The sequence below is a fragment of the Copidosoma floridanum genome, unplaced genomic scaffold (assembly GCF_036245765.1).
Source record: "Copidosoma floridanum isolate Cflo_tuat_1 unplaced genomic scaffold, Cflo_Japanese_pri ptg000001l, whole genome shotgun sequence".
NCBI lineage: Eukaryota > Metazoa > Arthropoda > Insecta > Hymenoptera > Encyrtidae > Copidosoma > Copidosoma floridanum.
Window position 1 is genome coordinate 7,131,017 of NW_028321878.1, and position 17,202 is coordinate 7,148,218.

General features: G+C 35.7%; 1 protein-coding gene across 1 annotated transcript; it reads left to right on the forward strand.

Moving 5' to 3' along the window:
• On the forward strand, positions 1-14,735 carry LOC149376006 (vascular endothelial growth factor receptor kdr-like). The gene is made up of 8 exons (XM_089589264.1): positions 1-236; positions 11,239-11,417; positions 11,516-11,691; positions 11,801-11,942; positions 12,327-12,476; positions 12,567-12,728; positions 12,824-13,132; positions 14,587-14,735. The coding sequence occupies exons 1-8, from the start codon at positions 229-231 to the stop codon at positions 14,733-14,735; spliced, it is 1,275 nt and encodes a 424-aa protein (XP_089445390.1). The 5' UTR covers positions 1-228.
• Positions 14,736-17,202: the final 2,467 nt, after the last annotated feature.

Sequence of the window (17,202 nt, forward strand, 5' to 3'; positions counted from 1 at the left end):
AGAAAGCTTCTCTCCGCTTCCCTTCACTTGAGCACATTTTCATAATTTAAGCACTGTAAATATATTGTATAAATTTTTATTGCACATTTGCGTTACATTTATTTTCCGCCGTAAACCACTTCCACCTCCACACGACTGAACTGGATTGGGAGCAGCATAAAACCCCTTCCCTCGTGAACAGTATCGTTTCACGGAAAAAAACGCTTGGTCGTCGTGCAGCTTGCGCGAATGAAAAGGTAAAAGGTTTGTTTGAAATTGAATTTTTTTTTTTTTCCGTTAAAAGATGGGGAGAGAAAACCACGAAAGATTAGCGTCGCATACCCGGGGCTTTTTCAACTCTTTTTCCGGACAAAAAGCGAGCGCTCAACGCGTCCAACTGTCCTCTCCTCTTCTCTTTCGTGCGGCCGTTCGATGCTTTTCCGGCTCTTTTTTCCCATAAGCACGCGGCATATTATAATGCGGCTTTTGTGCATCGTAAATGTTCGACGAGCGTTTCTCCCTTTGACATGTCCGTGCGTACGTTGCTCTGCAACCCTTTTTTTTTTTTTTTTTTTTTTTCTTTCTCCGTTGAACGAGTGTTTTCAAAAAGGAAGTTTGCTTAGGCAAAGGCATGAGATTTCGTATTTTTTGTGCTTGAGAAATCTTGCGGTTGTAAAAAATTGGGAAAAAAACATTAGCAAGCTTTAACAGTTTGGGTGGTTCAAGGATTAAGAGATTTTGGGCAGAGTATGTAAAAAGTTGAGCAAAAAAGAAAACAGTATTTTTATTTTTTTCATATTTCTCAAACGCTAGTTTAAGCCTTTTTTTTCAATTTGAGAGCAACAAAGTATTCTGTAGTCAAATATTTCGATTTACCAGTCCCTTACAATCATTTGATTCTTATAAAAATTTAAGGTGATTGGTTAAGGGTTATTTATTACCTACGTAAAGTTTTTTCTTTTTTTTTTATTTCTCCTAGTTTTTATAAAAATTTATAAAAATTACATTTTTATAGGGTGAAAATGAATCGAAAATGTACTCAGAAATTTATTTTTCTCATGTTTATAGTTTCTGGATGAAAAATTTGTAATACAACTTTGAATAAAATTAAATTATTTAAAACTAATTTCAAAAAGTAAAAAAAAATTATTTAGGTATTCATAAAAATGCTAAAAAATCTTAACTAGAATTTATAGAAAAACGAAAATTTTGTATTACAACTTTTAATAAAATAAAATAATTTAAAACTAATTAAAAAAGTTAAAAAAATTTATTTAGGTATTCATAAAAATGCTAACAAATCTCAAATAGAATTTATAGAAAAATGAAAATTTATTCTAGATTAGCACAAAGAATAAATATAGCAAAAAATATAAAATATCTGGAAAATCACATGAAGGACTTTTAATTAAAGTGTTTGGTAAATTATTAAAAAAATTTTACAATAAAATAAATTAAATTGCTTTCACAATTCGGGTAGTAACTAATTCCGTAGTAACAAAATATATAAACAAAAAAATTATTTCGTACACACTTGCCTAATAAACTTGGTTGGTGATAATTTTTTCACTTATTAATCCATTATTTAATAACTCATTGAGTAATTAAATATTAAAAAAAATACCCTCTATCTAAAATCGCATGAAAATTAATTTGATTTCCTTGTACAAAAAACCAATACTGTAATGTAAGTACACAGGTGTATAATAGCTAAATAGATCAACTCCCTATTTTTTTTTTCATCGAAAAAAAAATCCCTCAAACGACTCCATATCACATGTCACCGCAAACGATGCACCTTCGTAATTCTCACACTTCGTAAAAAAGTCCCCCCTAGTCACAACAATCGAGAAAAAACGCACGTGCCCGCACTCTCGTACGGGCTCACAATAAAAAGTACCCGAAAAAAAAAAAAAGAAAAAAAAAAAAAGATATAAAGGAATGTAGTCGACACTCATGAGGGTAAAAAAAAGCGTAAAAAGAGAAAAAAACCTCCGTACCTATCATGTACATGCCCACCCCGAGGGCGCTCGGCGCGTGCCACCAGTCTTCCGCTCTCCCCGTGTGGTATACGTATATATTAGCGCCACCCCAGTAATATCTATATATACCCAGCCGCGCAAGTGAACGCAACCTGTGCCAGAGTCGCGTGCGCTCGTCCACGGGGGGAACTTTTTTTCGATTAGAGCACAAGAGTAAAAAAGTGTGCCGGTGCCCTAAGGGGGGAGAGATCGGAAGCAGGAAAAAAACACGCACCCCTCGCGAGCATACACGTCCACGCGTACCCCAAGTGCGGATGCCAGCCAATCCGAAAAAACGACGAACCCCTCGAGCTCTTTTATTGTGTCGCGCGTGAGTTTGCGTAACCCGATATGTGGATTAAAAAAAAAAAAAATGAGTGTACACACCAGCACCCGTCCCCCTTTTTTAAGGGATCATTTTTTTTTTTTTTTTTTTTCAAACCAACCAACAGGTTGCCCACCCATTGGGTACAGTGCCGCACACGCGCGCGATAAGTATCGTGTAACTATACACGTAAGAGATGAAAGGAAAGGAGTCAGCCCCTTCCTGCTACGGTATACGTGCCTTTTTGGCTTTGGAAAAAAAGGGGTATGAACCAAACGAGTGGGGATTGACGAGTCAATTAGGTACGAGTTAACACGTGTACCCACACGTGCGTAAACGTGGTTTTTAACACTCCCGTTTTTTCTATACGAGCCGTAGAGTGATACCCTTACACGAAAGATATACGTACCCGCATTATTGTTGGGCCGACTTTTTTACTCTACTCCGTGTCGGTACGACGCTGTTTGAAATCTCTATCCGTGACTCACTTTACGATCATAGGAAGTCTCGTCATCTTATCCTTTTTTTCTTCTTGTTTTTTCTTGACTAGATAAAAGCATTTGCGTTCTAATTGATTATTCGTGCTTTCGTTTTTAACTGATTGACTTTTAGCATGATTATGCGTACAATCAATCCACGGGTACCAAGAAATGAGCCAAAGTACCTTTTTGAGTATTTTGGGCTCGTTTAAACTACGTTTTAACAACACGAATGTCCATGAGCTTCTTTTTTTTTTTTTTTTTTTTTTTTTTTTCAAAAATCAACTACTTCAAAAACTCGTCGTTAAGTGCTTCGAAAAAATGAAAAAAAAAAAAAAAAAAAAAAGCTAAACTGACGTCCAAACGAGATCAAACATCTGCCGGACCCGAGTATATAAACACACTTTACCCCCGCATGTACACAACATTTCCGTAAAAATACGGAAAACGCAGCTTAGCGAGCACTCGATCATTATAATATACACACACCGAGAAGGCAAAGGAAAGACGAAAAAAAGCCGCCCATATGCACATGTATATATTCACGACGTATTTGTATACTTATATATACACCAATTCTTCCGAGGTACAGCACGCGTATCGGTCACCTGACCGCTGTTGCACCAGGGAGGGTGAGCATCCACAGCCTCCCTCCCCCTTGGTCCCTCTTATTAGTGTCGCGTGCGCGACTCATTGTCATGCACACGCGAGTACGATTTTTTTTTTTTTTTTTTTCGCCCCTGTTGCCACCCGGTGTACTTATAAGTATATGCACGGTGGGTTGGAACTATGCTGTTGTTACGTGCGCGCACGCACCAAGCAGGGGAGAGGGATACGGGATCGTTAATATTCACGGGGAGATGACTGCTGTTGGACACCGCAGGGAGGGGCTTGGCTGGCGGATGTTTTACTTGGACGTGGAAAGCGCGCGCGTGTGTTTTTTTCTCCGATTTTTTGACCGATGATCGATGCGATTACTGTTTGGGGTAAGTATGGTATACGTGTGGGGAGTTTGGTTCGATTGTTCGATGATAATTTTTATTCGATGAGTCGTTTCGAGATGTGCTTACATACCAGCTGTACAGTCACACAAACCAACTGGACCTGGAAAAGTGTGTTGAATAAAAAAATGTTTTTTCAGCTGATATTCCAATGAAACACGAGGAAAAAAAAGAAAAAAAATTTCTCATCGAAAAGTCGAGTGGCAAATGAGTAATTACAAAGAATCGTAATCACTTGCTGACCGTCAATAAAAATCCCTTCCTCCATATCCAGCAAAATATCCACGTAAGGCAAACGGTAGTAGCTATGGGTGCGCACATAGGCGCAAGGACTGGCCCATTGTCAAGGACTATAGATATATTTTTTTTCTTCCCTAATTCGGGTCCCTTTTCTCTTTTCGAGAGAGAACCGCGCGTAAGAGCAGCGGTGAGTCGGCGATGATCTGCGAGACGGTAACAGCGAGGTCCTTTCACCCTGCAAGTATATCTATGCACGCACAGGAGGGAAGGAGAAAAGGAGGAGCAAAAACGCGAGAGTGCCGGTGAAAAAAAAAAAGGAGAGGAGGTCTCGCAGCTTCCGGCCGAGCCTTGGAAAACTTTTTTTTTTTTTTCCACTCTCCGCGCGATGAAAAAAAAAAAGACTGTATACTCATCCTGGCTGCTGCCATGCATATATACACGGTATTATGTACCAAGCAGCGTCTCTTCTCTCTATTTATCTTCCCTTTTTTGCGAGGCGTCGGGTCTTTTGGGTCCCGAGGACTCTTTTCTTCCCTTCTTTCTTTCATCTGTTCTTTATGGGCTTTAGCCGAGTACAGGGGCAGCGGACAAATTCGTCGTAATAGTTTTTAATGGCGGGTGCGAGAACGGGCGCGCTTTCGTTTTTCTTATACATATTATATACATTATGCACATGCGTATGCCGTGTAAACTCTATATACACTGACGAGCGCTTTTCTCGGAATGTGCGACACATTGATCGATGCTTTTTTGATTCAAGCGGGAAAAAAAAAACATATTTTAGGGCCTCTTGGTGTCCGTGATGTGTATTTTCTTTTCTTACTTTTTTTCGAAAAAAAAAAAAAAATTGTGCCTGGTAGCGTGCATCAGCACTTTTTTCCTGTTTGTGTGGACAGAGTTCGATGGGTTTTAATGTGCGGCAGTGAATGGTAATGCAGTGAAAACGTTTTTCCGGTTCCATCGGAGGACGAAGCACACAAACGATGAACGAATGTATGATAAACAAAAGCGCAGCTCATCCATTGGCATGAAGGTTTTTCTCAAGCTTTGATTTACTATTATATACGTTAGAAATAATTTGATAAAGGCTTGATTGATTATTACTATCACAGAATTAAAGAAACATTTATTTTGTGTACGATCAATCACACAATTTCCTGAAAAAGGAAAATTTCGATACAAAGATAAAAACTTTTTTTTTTTTTTCATTAAAAATAGATGGATCAGTTTTCACTGTGTTTCCCATCAACGAATCAAAGCTCGTGCAGTTTCCATTGTCAGACTACGCTAGTCAATAAAAAATAAAAGTCTCATAAAAAAGTCACCACCTCTAATTGTACAGCAATCAAAAAGCAATGACTTACCACCCTGTGAAGTGCCCCCCCCAGAAAAAAAAATCTCCCTGTCGACACAATTTTTACCCTGCATACACGTAATGAAAAAAAGAGCACTTGTCGGTCCCCACACGAGCCGCATAAAAAACTCACGCGCCCCGAGTCAATCACATCTCAATTACCCTAGTCAATATAACCAGAGAGTACGTCAGTCAGGGGAAAAAAATGGAAAAAAAGAGAGCTCGCGAGGGGAGGAGAAAAAAAAAGCAGCTCTCGTCATAACACACACCGATCCGGACAAAAAAAAAGGAAGATCGAGAGCGGAAGAAAAAAAAGCGTCGTATCATTCGCACCTTTCCTTATTCATAAGCGCGCACGGTCCATGGGTGTACATGCACCGTACTCTGGCTCGCTTCTCCCCACACATGCACGTACTTATGGCCAGCTAAGGACCCAAACGTCAAACCACACGAGAGAGCCATGTGCACAAAAAAAAGCCCCGCAGCAGCCGCCGGACCCCCTCCTGTAATGTACCGATCCCTTGAAAAACGCGCATTAGGAAAAAAAAAAAACGAAACGAAATTCCGCTGCTAACGCACTCACCCTCGGAACCGTATACCTTTTTGATACAAAGGACACGAGGACAGAAGCCGAGAAAAACGGAAATCACGACGAAAGCACGCGTGTGCGTACCTTTTCTGGTATCGGGTGTCCTGCGCGTAGAGTCCCTTAGAAAAAAAAAAGAGAGCGAGAGAGAGAGAAACAGGAAAATGAAAAAAAATGAGGAGAGCAGTGCAGCCGCTCGCGCCGAAGTGGAGGGTATAAAAATAGGGAGAGGGAAAAAAACGCTCGACGTTTGAAAAAGTGGCCAGAATTAACGCACATACGCGCGCGCGCACTGCACGCGTGTGCCTCTTGTGTGTATACGAGGGGTGAGCCGAGGGGTGCACTAGGCCCGCCTCTGGTTCCCCAAACGATCGAAAGCTGCTGCTGCTGCTGCGAGAGATGAACGAAAAAGGAAAAAAAAAAAAAAAAAAAAAAAAAAAAAAAGAAGCTGCAGCAGAGAAAACCCATAAACGAGGACGATGTCCTCGGTATATTACAAAGTGTACGTACACACGTAAGCATACGCACACGCGAAGCGCAAATCCGATTACGGTGGATCGCGAGAGTTGTGCGGTGTGTGTTTTTTCGCTGGATTGTTCCATCTCGTTTTTAATCCCGTGAAAATGCCCGAAACATGTGTAAGCCTTGGCCGGTGCCGAGTTTTTTGTTCCCTGCCATGATATGTCGTCGATTGAGTTGTCGACGGTGTTTTTTTTTTTCGAGGGGGCTCTTCCTCGAAGGCGCGGGGGATGTTTTCGGGGGCTTGTGTAAACGGGCGATAAGTAGCCAAGCTTTTTATCTCGTTTCACGGTTAGTTTGACGGTGATCGGTGGAAAAGCGAAGGGAAAATTCGAGCGAGGGAGAGGATTTTCGGGCCCGACGAAAACAAGACAGTTGGCGCGCCGTTGTGCATGGGAAATTTTAATTGGGTATTATAGGGTGGAGTGGGGGTGGGTGGTGTGTACCTACATACAGATGAGGCTGTACGCGTCGTCCCTTATGTTGTTGCGTGGCCGGAGAGGGATAAAAAGGAATGGATTCAGGGTTTGCGTTGCGTGACGCTTGTTTGGTTGATTCATAGTTTTTTTTCCGGTGAAACCTGTAATTTTATGTTTGGATAGTATTAATTAAATGATTGATGATCTCGGGTCGTTGGGAAATGGAAAAAAATTCTCGTGGCGCCTCAAGAGCACTAGTTCCTAGTCAAATTGGCTGAGTTTCTAGTATGTCGTAGATCATGATACCCTGGTAATAAATTATCATTGCTGCAAGTCCCGAAAATGAACATTTTTTGCGTTAACAATGATCAAAGTCATCAAATAAGATGAGTTTTTTTTTCGTTTCTCAAATTGACCGCAACATTTTTACACATTCTTTCAATACTGTGCGCTATTATTGTTATTCGTAGATGGAAATAAAATACTATTTTCCTATTATATTTTTAAAAGTATTGGCTCAAACCTCCAAAAGCCTCTTTTACTACCCTCTGGTTCTCTCATTTAATCTACGTAACTTTAATCTCTAGGCAACGAAAGAGTTTCTCTCCTCAGGTAAAAAAAAGATATCATGATTCCCCTCGGGAAAAGAGAGATATCACTGAACTGGTTAAGAAATTTTTTAATGTCACTATTTTATAAACGCAGTCACTGATAATCATCTCAGGCTCAAACACTCAATGTCACAGGTATCCTCAGGCAAGAAGATATCGATGTCCCCTTTAAGGCGATAATCAACATTGCTTGCAATCTTAGGCGGTTTAAGATAAATCGATGATTTTTTACGGTAAAGAGGTGAAACATTGATACCTCTTTTTCCCTCGAATTATCACTGATATGGGTTTTTCCTTGATGTGAGCAATTATTTATAATACTTTTTTGTTAAAAAAAAGTATGTCAGCTTACATACTTATTTTTATACATCTCTTTTCCCCTCTGGTAAAGAGCAATATCGCTTATTCCCTAAGGTGAATATTGATGTCACATTTTTCCTTCATCAATTATACACAGAAATAGATGATGAATTTACTTTTTTGCAATAAATAATAGTAGTTTTTATACCTGGTATCGCCAGGACAAGCATTAGGTCTGAGGAACTTGTTGTGCTTGCCCTTGTTAAATTCGTTTCATGCGTGAAACCTATTTTTACCCACTAACGTCGCAGTAAACGTTCAAAGGTAAAAAAAATGTTTAGAGTAGGAAATAATATATTTATTATTTCTACGTTGTTGTATTAAACTTTCTCTCGGATAAGAGATTAACTTTCATTATCAATGAAAATTTATTGTTACCATTTGCTCTTTCTTGAAGAGCGTGAGGAGTAAAGACTTGAAGGACAAGTTGTTCACGTGCATTCATAACAATCCAAATGAAAAAAAAAAAAAAAAAAAAAAAAAATTAATTGCTCTGCAGTAATATTGGAGGATTTCGACTTATGTCTGCGGATGACTTATATCACCAGTGCCACTGATGATGATTGACAGAATAATGTTAAAACAGGGATACTAAATATTAAAAATCGAAAGAGTATGCAGAGATCAACAGTATTAAAAACCGTTTGGAGAATAGAAACCTGAGTGGAACAGTTAAAAAAGATAGTTGTAACACCTGCAACCCTAGAAAACTGACATCTACTGCTAAATATGATATTTATACATGTTTCATGCTTACAGTTTTCATGACATTTATGGGCCCTAAGTAATATTTTCCTCTCTCTCATCTTGGGTCGCTGAAGCCTCGTTCATTCGGAATATTCACTTTTAAAAAGCTCTTCGCTTATGTATATGTTGCTGGAAAATATCTGGGAAAAATTTTTTGCTCTTCATTTTTTATCAATTCTCAGGCAAGTAAATCCATGACATTGTTAACATATTCAGTCATAACTTATGTCAATTGCCAACTAAAATATACCTGTTTTGCTACAAGAGTCTTAAACTTAGGCCTGGCTTTAATCGGATTCGCGAAATTGATTAGTTACTCGGGGGACTCCGATTTCTGTGGCCACGACCTGAGTGTCGTTATTAGGTTTGGATTTCAGATTGCGGCACCACAAAAATCGAAATCGTGCAATTTATTACTTCTGCTAATGCCAGAGGACTGTTCATTTTATTTAAACCTCAGAAAGACATCTTAAGATGCAAACATTTTTGAGTTTCAAGTCTCGTGGGTTAGAACAGAATAAGTATTCTGCACGATGGGCGCAAAGTAATTAGCGGACCCAAATTACTTACGGGTGCGAAACATTGAAAAGGGTGTAAATGTATAGTAATCTCCCGCTTCAGGTACATAAATTGCACTTAGCGATCGTGACAAAAAAAAAGTACATTACTCTCACCCTTCAGACGCGTGAGTTGTACTGTGCACGTGCCATGGTGCGAAATATACTATTTTTGCCAATGAATACTACATGAAATACGTGTAATATGCTTTAATACTGGTATTATGAAAATAATGAATGAATTTAAGTAGTTCTAATGAAATAAAAAATCTATGTTATGCATACCCGCTTGGCAAATCACACAGTAGGTTTTACATTTCTGTTTAAGTAGGATAGTAGAATACTAGGTTTATACTCTAATTAATTGTTTCAGATGCTCATGATGCAAGTATTTATTTGATACCCTTCTCCACAGAGAGTAAAATAGTACTCTCTGGTGATTCAGTGACTTTTTCAGCTTATGGTAATGGATATCCAACGCCAACCTCCACATGGTAATGAATTTTAGATTTTTTGATTAATGAAATTTAACTTCTCTTTTTTTGCACACATATTTGTGCGAGAAGTGCTAAATATAGCGTCATAATTAAGGACGTTTATAACAGTTAGCAGGTGAAAAGTTCAGAGAAGTGAGGGAAGCACTCTGGGAAGTGCATACATGCAGCAAAACTGGTAATTGCTTTGCTCGTTAGGACATACTTATATATTATGTAGGCGTTGACGCATACTTAACCCCTTTTTCTTATTTTGTTGGAAGACTAACTGGTAGATCCATTTGGAAATTCAATATAATGTTGATCTGATAGTATTGTATTACACGAAAAAAATGGCAGATTTCTAAAGATCATTTTTATCAGAATGCAATATCACGTGATTCTTTTATAAGGTTACATGTTCAATTAAGATATTTTAAAAGTTAAATACATAAAATACGGTACAATAAAATGATATGAAATGTTGTGTGGGATATTCTTGTCGTATAACGAATATATAACCAAAGATTCAAAAATATCTATCAGAAAACCTTTGTATAATGAACGTCCTTAAAAAGGTAATGTTACATACCAACACACAAAATTATTCAAATTCGAAATCACCAAAACCTGACAAAGTCGTATTTATTATTTGAAAAATTAAGATACTTGAACAATTTTTAGTACTTAATATATTTTAATCCTAATACAAAAATTTGTGACATTGTTTTTTTTAGCAACTAAGTATTTCAGATGCAATAAGAAATACAGTATTTTATTCAGATACATTTTTCACATAAAGTAACTAAGTATTCACATAACTTTAATTAAAACTTCTAACGAAGTATGGCAAAGTATTTCAACTATATCGAATAGTGCCCACCTCTGAAATCACTTGATACAGGATAACTCAAACCGGTATTCATGCTGTATGCTTGTTGTTGAAGGGTAATGCAAGCAATAAATGCCGTTTAAAAAAAATCTGCAATAACGACGTTGGCGAGTGCTTGTACGGGTGAAAATTGGCTTTCCTTTACTAAATTTTTATACAATCAACACTTTTAGTATAAGTGCTTTACAACAAAATGTTTTAGGATTTAGATTCTCATACATTTCAAACTCTTCCATAATGTTAGTTTTATTATGGTTAAGAGCTTAATTCGAGATGAAACCGACAAAGCTTTTCGTTTTAAACGATTTAGTCTTTTATTTAAAAATATTTCAAGAGCTTATGATTCAAAGTGCTTAAATTAACGCTAAAGCTCTTTAGGATAAAACAGGTAAAAGTTTTGAAAATCTGTGACAGAAATTAAACATTTGAGTTAATTATTTTAAAAGTAATGAATTAACTGTACATCGTCAAACTTGTATTCATCAAATAGCACTCTTGACATTCCACTCGTATAATTGTTCTTTACGTATTAAATACTATTTCATGCGAAAATCACTTACTACATAGACTCACTGTACAATAACAGTACACTACTGATTATGCAAATGATAGCATTGTCGTGTCCAATACTAAGTACGCCCATTATCTTTGGTATGAACTATACAAAAATTTTAGGTTTGGCCCTGATGGTAAGGAAATTTCAAAGCTACAGAAAAACTTCACGATTACCAATGAACCGTCAACACAAAGTCTAACAATACATGATGTTTGGAAACAAGATGAGGGTATTTATACGCTACAAGCAAAAAGTAGTGCTGGACTAAGGCATTTAAGTTTTACGTTACAAGTTTACGGTACTATCTCTACAATACTAATTATTTTTACTGAGTTTTCCCATCATTTATAACTGTATAATTTGTGATACAATTTGACATTACTTAAAAAATTTCAGAAAACCTGACTGTTAATTTGTTTTCTGTGTCAAACAAAAGGATTTTCGAAATTAATATAAATGAAAGCTTTGATTGTTCAGCTAACAGTGAACCAAAGCCAAATAATATAACATGGCTCTTCAGAATGTGTTCGCTTACTGATATGATTAGTTCCTGCAAAGAGGTGGAGCTGAAGGTTAGTTTTTTCGAGATGAATGGAAATATTTTTTTAATCTATGCTAATGAATATCAAGTTATTTACAACAAAAAGAATTATACTTTTAATATGATTTATATTATTCTAGGATGTAAAAAAAAAGGAATGGCATAAGCGGACAACGATCACTTCACAAATAATAATGGACATAAAAACAGCGGGAAGATTATTTTGCATCGCTTGTAATAATTTTGAGTGCATTTATCAAAGCTTTGATGTACACGTTACAGGTAAGACGAATATTTTGTTTCAAATTTCTTAACGAATTGATTGTTCAGCTTAAAAAAGTAGCTGTTTTGAATTCTTACCACTTCGTAAAAGTAGATCGTCTAATATTGGAAAATTTAATTTCCTTAAGCAATGAAATAGTTTTGGAAACATTTTTTGTGGTGTAAACGGTAACAATACATCGACTACAAATATAAATTGTACAGGTTTAACTCAAAATTTCTAAAATGTGTCTAATTTGCTTGGATTTCAAAAGACTTCAAGTTACCTTTAAATAATCCATCTTTTGTTTTTAAAAAATGTTCTCCTCGGGCACACCTGACAAACTGCTTAAAGAATATTTGGATATATAATTGGAGGTTGTTTCTTCTTTTATTTTATTGAAGACGGACTACCTAGTAAATCATTTGGGATTATAAGACCAAAAGAAGACATTGCAATAGGGGACAGTATTACTTTAACCTGCGCTTCTGTGATATCTCTTTCCTCTAGTGCATCGTGGTGGAACGATGAAAATCAAATGATCAGCGTTACAGGTTAGTAGTAAAATGGTTGAATGTATAAAAGTATTTTATAATATAGCCAGTCTTTTCTGTATTTAATTTTACTTAATCATTTTATTTTAGATAGAATTCACCTTACTTGGAAAAATACTAAATTTACTCACCGTGCCATTCTTTTTATCGAGAACGTGACGAAATCAGATGAAAAAAATTACTACTGCAGAATGATGGATTTTAATAATACAATTGTTACTTCATATGATGGTTATTTCCTTAACGTAAATGGTGAAAATAATTATTTGTGAAATTCAGTATTGCAAGTTAAATTAAACTATTTTTGAATATGATTGTGTTGAATCTTTATATATTTTCTTTTCCAGACCCCATAAATATTTCTTTTGTTAAAGAAAACCTGAATAATACAGAAGTTATATTATCAGTAGAAGAAGCTCGAAATCCCATTCAACTATGGTGTTTCGCTAAAGGATTGCCAACACCTAAAGTTACATGGTATAAAAATGATGTGCCTTTGGAAAATTCAGAAGTGTTTAGTTTGACAGATGATAATAAAAAATTATTCATAAGATCTATCTTGGAAAGTATTCAAGAGGGTCACAGCATAAACTTTTCATGCCGTGCAGAAAATCGCATTGAATCCGTACAAAAATTTCGAAAATTTATTGTGAAAGGTAATTGAATCATATTGTATATTATGTTTTATTGTACAAAGAATTTTAAGTGTAAGGTTGTTTTCAAAAACAACTCTATCCGTCAAATAAGGAGCTGTTTGTTTTCAACTTGTTGAGACCTAAATACTCGAATGGATTTATAAAAAACAAGCAGCTAAATTTATGCCAAATACTTTGTCTTGCACGTAAGGCACGACCAATCTACGAGGTGCCAGTGAAAAAAGTTATTCAAGTAACAGGATTTAATTTTAATTTTATTCCGTTGTCATATCTAACTGAGTTTTAATATCAATATTCTACCTTTAAGTGTACTTAAAGTAACAAACGTACATACTGCAAAATGGTTTTCCTGCCATTTTAAAACGTTTTTAAACAAAATCAGTCAATGCAAAAAAGTGTATTTTAAGAAGATCTACAACTTTTGTAGCAAACATTTTGTCTAAAGTATATAATGAACAAAAATTAGATGGTGTCAAACGATTTTATTTCAATTTTGAAACGATTTTTAATGATTAAATGGTTGCGAAGGTACTTTATAGTAAAATTCACTTTACAAAAAAGTTTAATTTTAGAAAGCTCTATAACTTTTGTATTAACACTTTTTGCTCTGACAAAATTATAATGCTCTTCCATATATTGGCCATGCCTAAAAATTATTTTTCGTATAAATAGTTTTCGTATCTGGTGGTGCATGTTGCTAGGGCATGCACTAGGTCCAAGGGATCTACAAACAAAGACCAGAGAGAGTCCTTATGCTTGCCCTGGTTGGATGCGCACCAGGTGCGAACCCTATTTTTCTTACCGAAGGTACACCCAACGGATGAAATGGATGAAAAGTCACGTATGGAGATAGTAAATGTAATATCGAAATAAAGTACTCTGGTTAAGTGTCTGAGCGTCTGGTTGCGTAGATGTATGGATGGGTATATATATATATATATATATATATATATATATATGTGTGTGTGTGTGTGTGTGTGTGTGTGTGTATGTGTGTGTGTATGATCAGTTAGTACTCAGGATTCCTTCGATTGATTTTAATAAATCTTGTTTTTTTTTGTTTCTGAAAACTTACCACTCAACGAAAAATATATTAAGGGTAGTGGAGAAAAATGGGAACTCGTATTTTGCACCACTCATTTAAAATTGTAATGCCCATTTTTCTACGTACAAAAAGCTTACTTTTCTACCTGAATAATTAGTTTATCCTTTGATTTCGTATTAATGACGATATACATATCGTCTGCTAAAAATAGTGACTATATCACTATTTTTATAACCGTTAATGATAGTGATCCTAGAAATACCCACTGTAATACGGAATCTGATATAAAAACAACCAAGTTTGACTAATTGTAGGATGTAAAATATTATATAAAGAATTTTATATTTAAGTATCAACCAACTTACACTCACGTACATTTTTTGTCAAAAAAATTTATAATTGTTTGCAGGGTCTGAAGGAAAATTATCAAATTTAAGCAACGAAATTCATGCATTGCGAGATGGGCAACAGCACTTTGATTTTACGAATAAATCCATGCAAAGATGTAAAAATTTTCTCGCAGCTGAGTATAAGATGATTAATGATATAAACATTTAACATATTATTTAAATTTTGAATGTTTTTTTAGGGTTTGAAGATTTTATGATGCAAAAAATGGAGGATCGTTTTAAAAGTATGATATTTTTAATTACATAATAATTAGAAATCGCTTCTTGTATAATGAATATAAATATAATATCGCTGCAGGTATCATGAATCCATTGGTTGAGGAATGTAAATCTATTAACATAAAAATAAACGATATGATGTTGGAAATACGTAATCTTAAGTCAGCTTTACGTGAACAAGAAAGCGCTCTAGATGTTAAGAAGTGTATATCATCGGAAGGTCACTAATCTAAGCTATCAACGGTACCTGCAGCAGTACAACTATTAATCAGGAATTCTTAAAAAAAGGGAGTATCCAAGAAAGCCGAAATAATGTTGTTAAACTAGAACAGGAGTTGAGATAGCGAGGAGAGCTAGAGAGTGGGTGATTCAAATCATTCGCAGATATTTGGTCACTACTTGCTCTTATTAAAAGATTTTCTTATTGTTACCTTAGCCACCTTTTATTTTATTTTTTTCGATCAACAAGTGAGCGTTTTTTTTTATCGGCAAGCGAGCCCTTGTTAGCAACATTTATCTCGTTGTATTATTTTTCAAACGATTTTTCTGTAAGAATAAAGTTTGTTAAAATTCTGAATGTTCCTCCGGATTGTTTTTTTTTAATTTTACAAAAGAAGCCGGGAACACAGAAGAAAGGAATATAGCAAACAACACACCTGAAAAAGAATAAAATTTTGAAAACAGAATTTTAATTAATATTAAATAACAAAACTTTTTAATGCAAAATTTTTGTGCGCATGCCTTGTTTATGCACAAAAAAATTCAATCAAATATTGCTATCAAGCACGTTGCTTAAGATTCAATTTTCTGATGTTAATTGTCCTGAATTAACGTGATTTTAAACCGATCAGAATTACATATACAAATCGTATGGAAGATACTCGGAAGATAGGAAACACAGATCCAATTTGCATCAAACTTAGACGTTCATTTATATTCGGGTTGTTTTACTTGTTTTGGGAGGATAATATTAATAAAACATTCTAATTTAACTTTAGGTAATAAATTACGTTTTTTTATGGCTCGTACTTATAGCCTTACAAAATATAATTTTTTTTTAACATAACTAAAGCGAGACTTCAATTAAAGCTTTTTAAGATAAATGGAAATCCTATGTAAACTTGGTGAATTATTATTAGAAAATTTTCAAAAAATTATTACTCAGCATAAAGAGTTACTTATTTTTATTCAAATTTTAAATGACAAAACATTCATGACCATGTAGAAAAATAATAAGTTCTCTTACCTCACAGAAAAGCATGCAGTTATTAGCACTACGCGTTAATTCAACGCATTATGGTTCATCTTAGTATTTTTTTATTTTCATTGAGAAAATTGAAAAAAATTTAACATTTTGAAATAAGTTAAACAAATACCCCAATATCAGAAATGTAATTTTTTTCGTATTTTCGATCCTTATCTTTAAAGCCTAATAATCCTTTAAACGCTTTATCATGCACACTGACTTTGAATGGATAAATATTTTTAAAAGAATAATAGTGCACCTCCATACATAGGGGTGAAAAATATACATTTTGAAATTTATTACGCTCTTTTTTGTTATGTACATAAATTACACATCTGCGCTGGAAATTCAAAATTTCCCCTTTACAACTTATATTTAAAAGCATCTTTAAAAAAAAAAAAAAATAATAATAATAATAATAATCATGACGCAACTGCAAGCAAAGATTACCCATTCCCACTGTCGAAAAAAAGGGGAGAGCTTGCTATGTCCACCCTGCGTACAATATATTACTATCACTCACACATCCGCGTCGCCATTTGTTGAAAAAGAAAAACCTTTTCTCTCTCTCTCTCTTTCCGTAAAATTGGAGCGAATGGTACAAATACTTTCCAGCAAAAATAAAGGGGGTTTCGGTAAAATGTGAGCGACAAGAGGCCAGAGAGAAAGGGAGATAAAGAAAAAGAGAGACCCCCAACCTACCCGTTCCTTTGTCGCGTATTCGAAGCTTCAGCGCACGCGTGCGTGTCCGGCCGAAAATCGGCTGAAAAACGATTAATCGTCGTCCAGCTCGCCATGCACCGAGATCCCATGCAGCAAAGAGAGAGAGAGAGAGAGAAAAGTAAATTTGGAAAAAAAGGGGGGAGCGAGGCTTACGTTGCTTTTGATGGCCGTCTCTCTCCCACCGAGTATCGGCTGTGTCCAGCAACTGTTAATAAGCTGCAGCAGCAAAAGGGAGAATCGGACTTTTTCCGGAAAAATTTGGCCCTTTGATGCGAATCGGCGAGAAGCCCGATTTCTCGCGTTGAATAACGACATTGGAGGAGTGCGACGGTGCCATTGTTCGCTTTACGCGTCCCTCCAATTTCTGCAGTTGCCGTGTGCTCTTTGCTCCCGCGATTGAGTTTAGAACGTGATATTGCACTCGGTG

Coding starts and splice junctions, on each gene's coding strand:
- LOC149376006 (XM_089589264.1), top strand. Junction 12,477..12,566: donor TCAAATGATCAGCGTTACAG/GTTAGTAGTAAA, acceptor ATTTTATTTTAG/ATAGAATTCACCTTACTTGG. Junction 13,133..14,586: donor TCGAAAATTTATTGTGAAAG/GTAATTGAATCA, acceptor AATTGTTTGCAG/GGTCTGAAGGAAAATTATCA.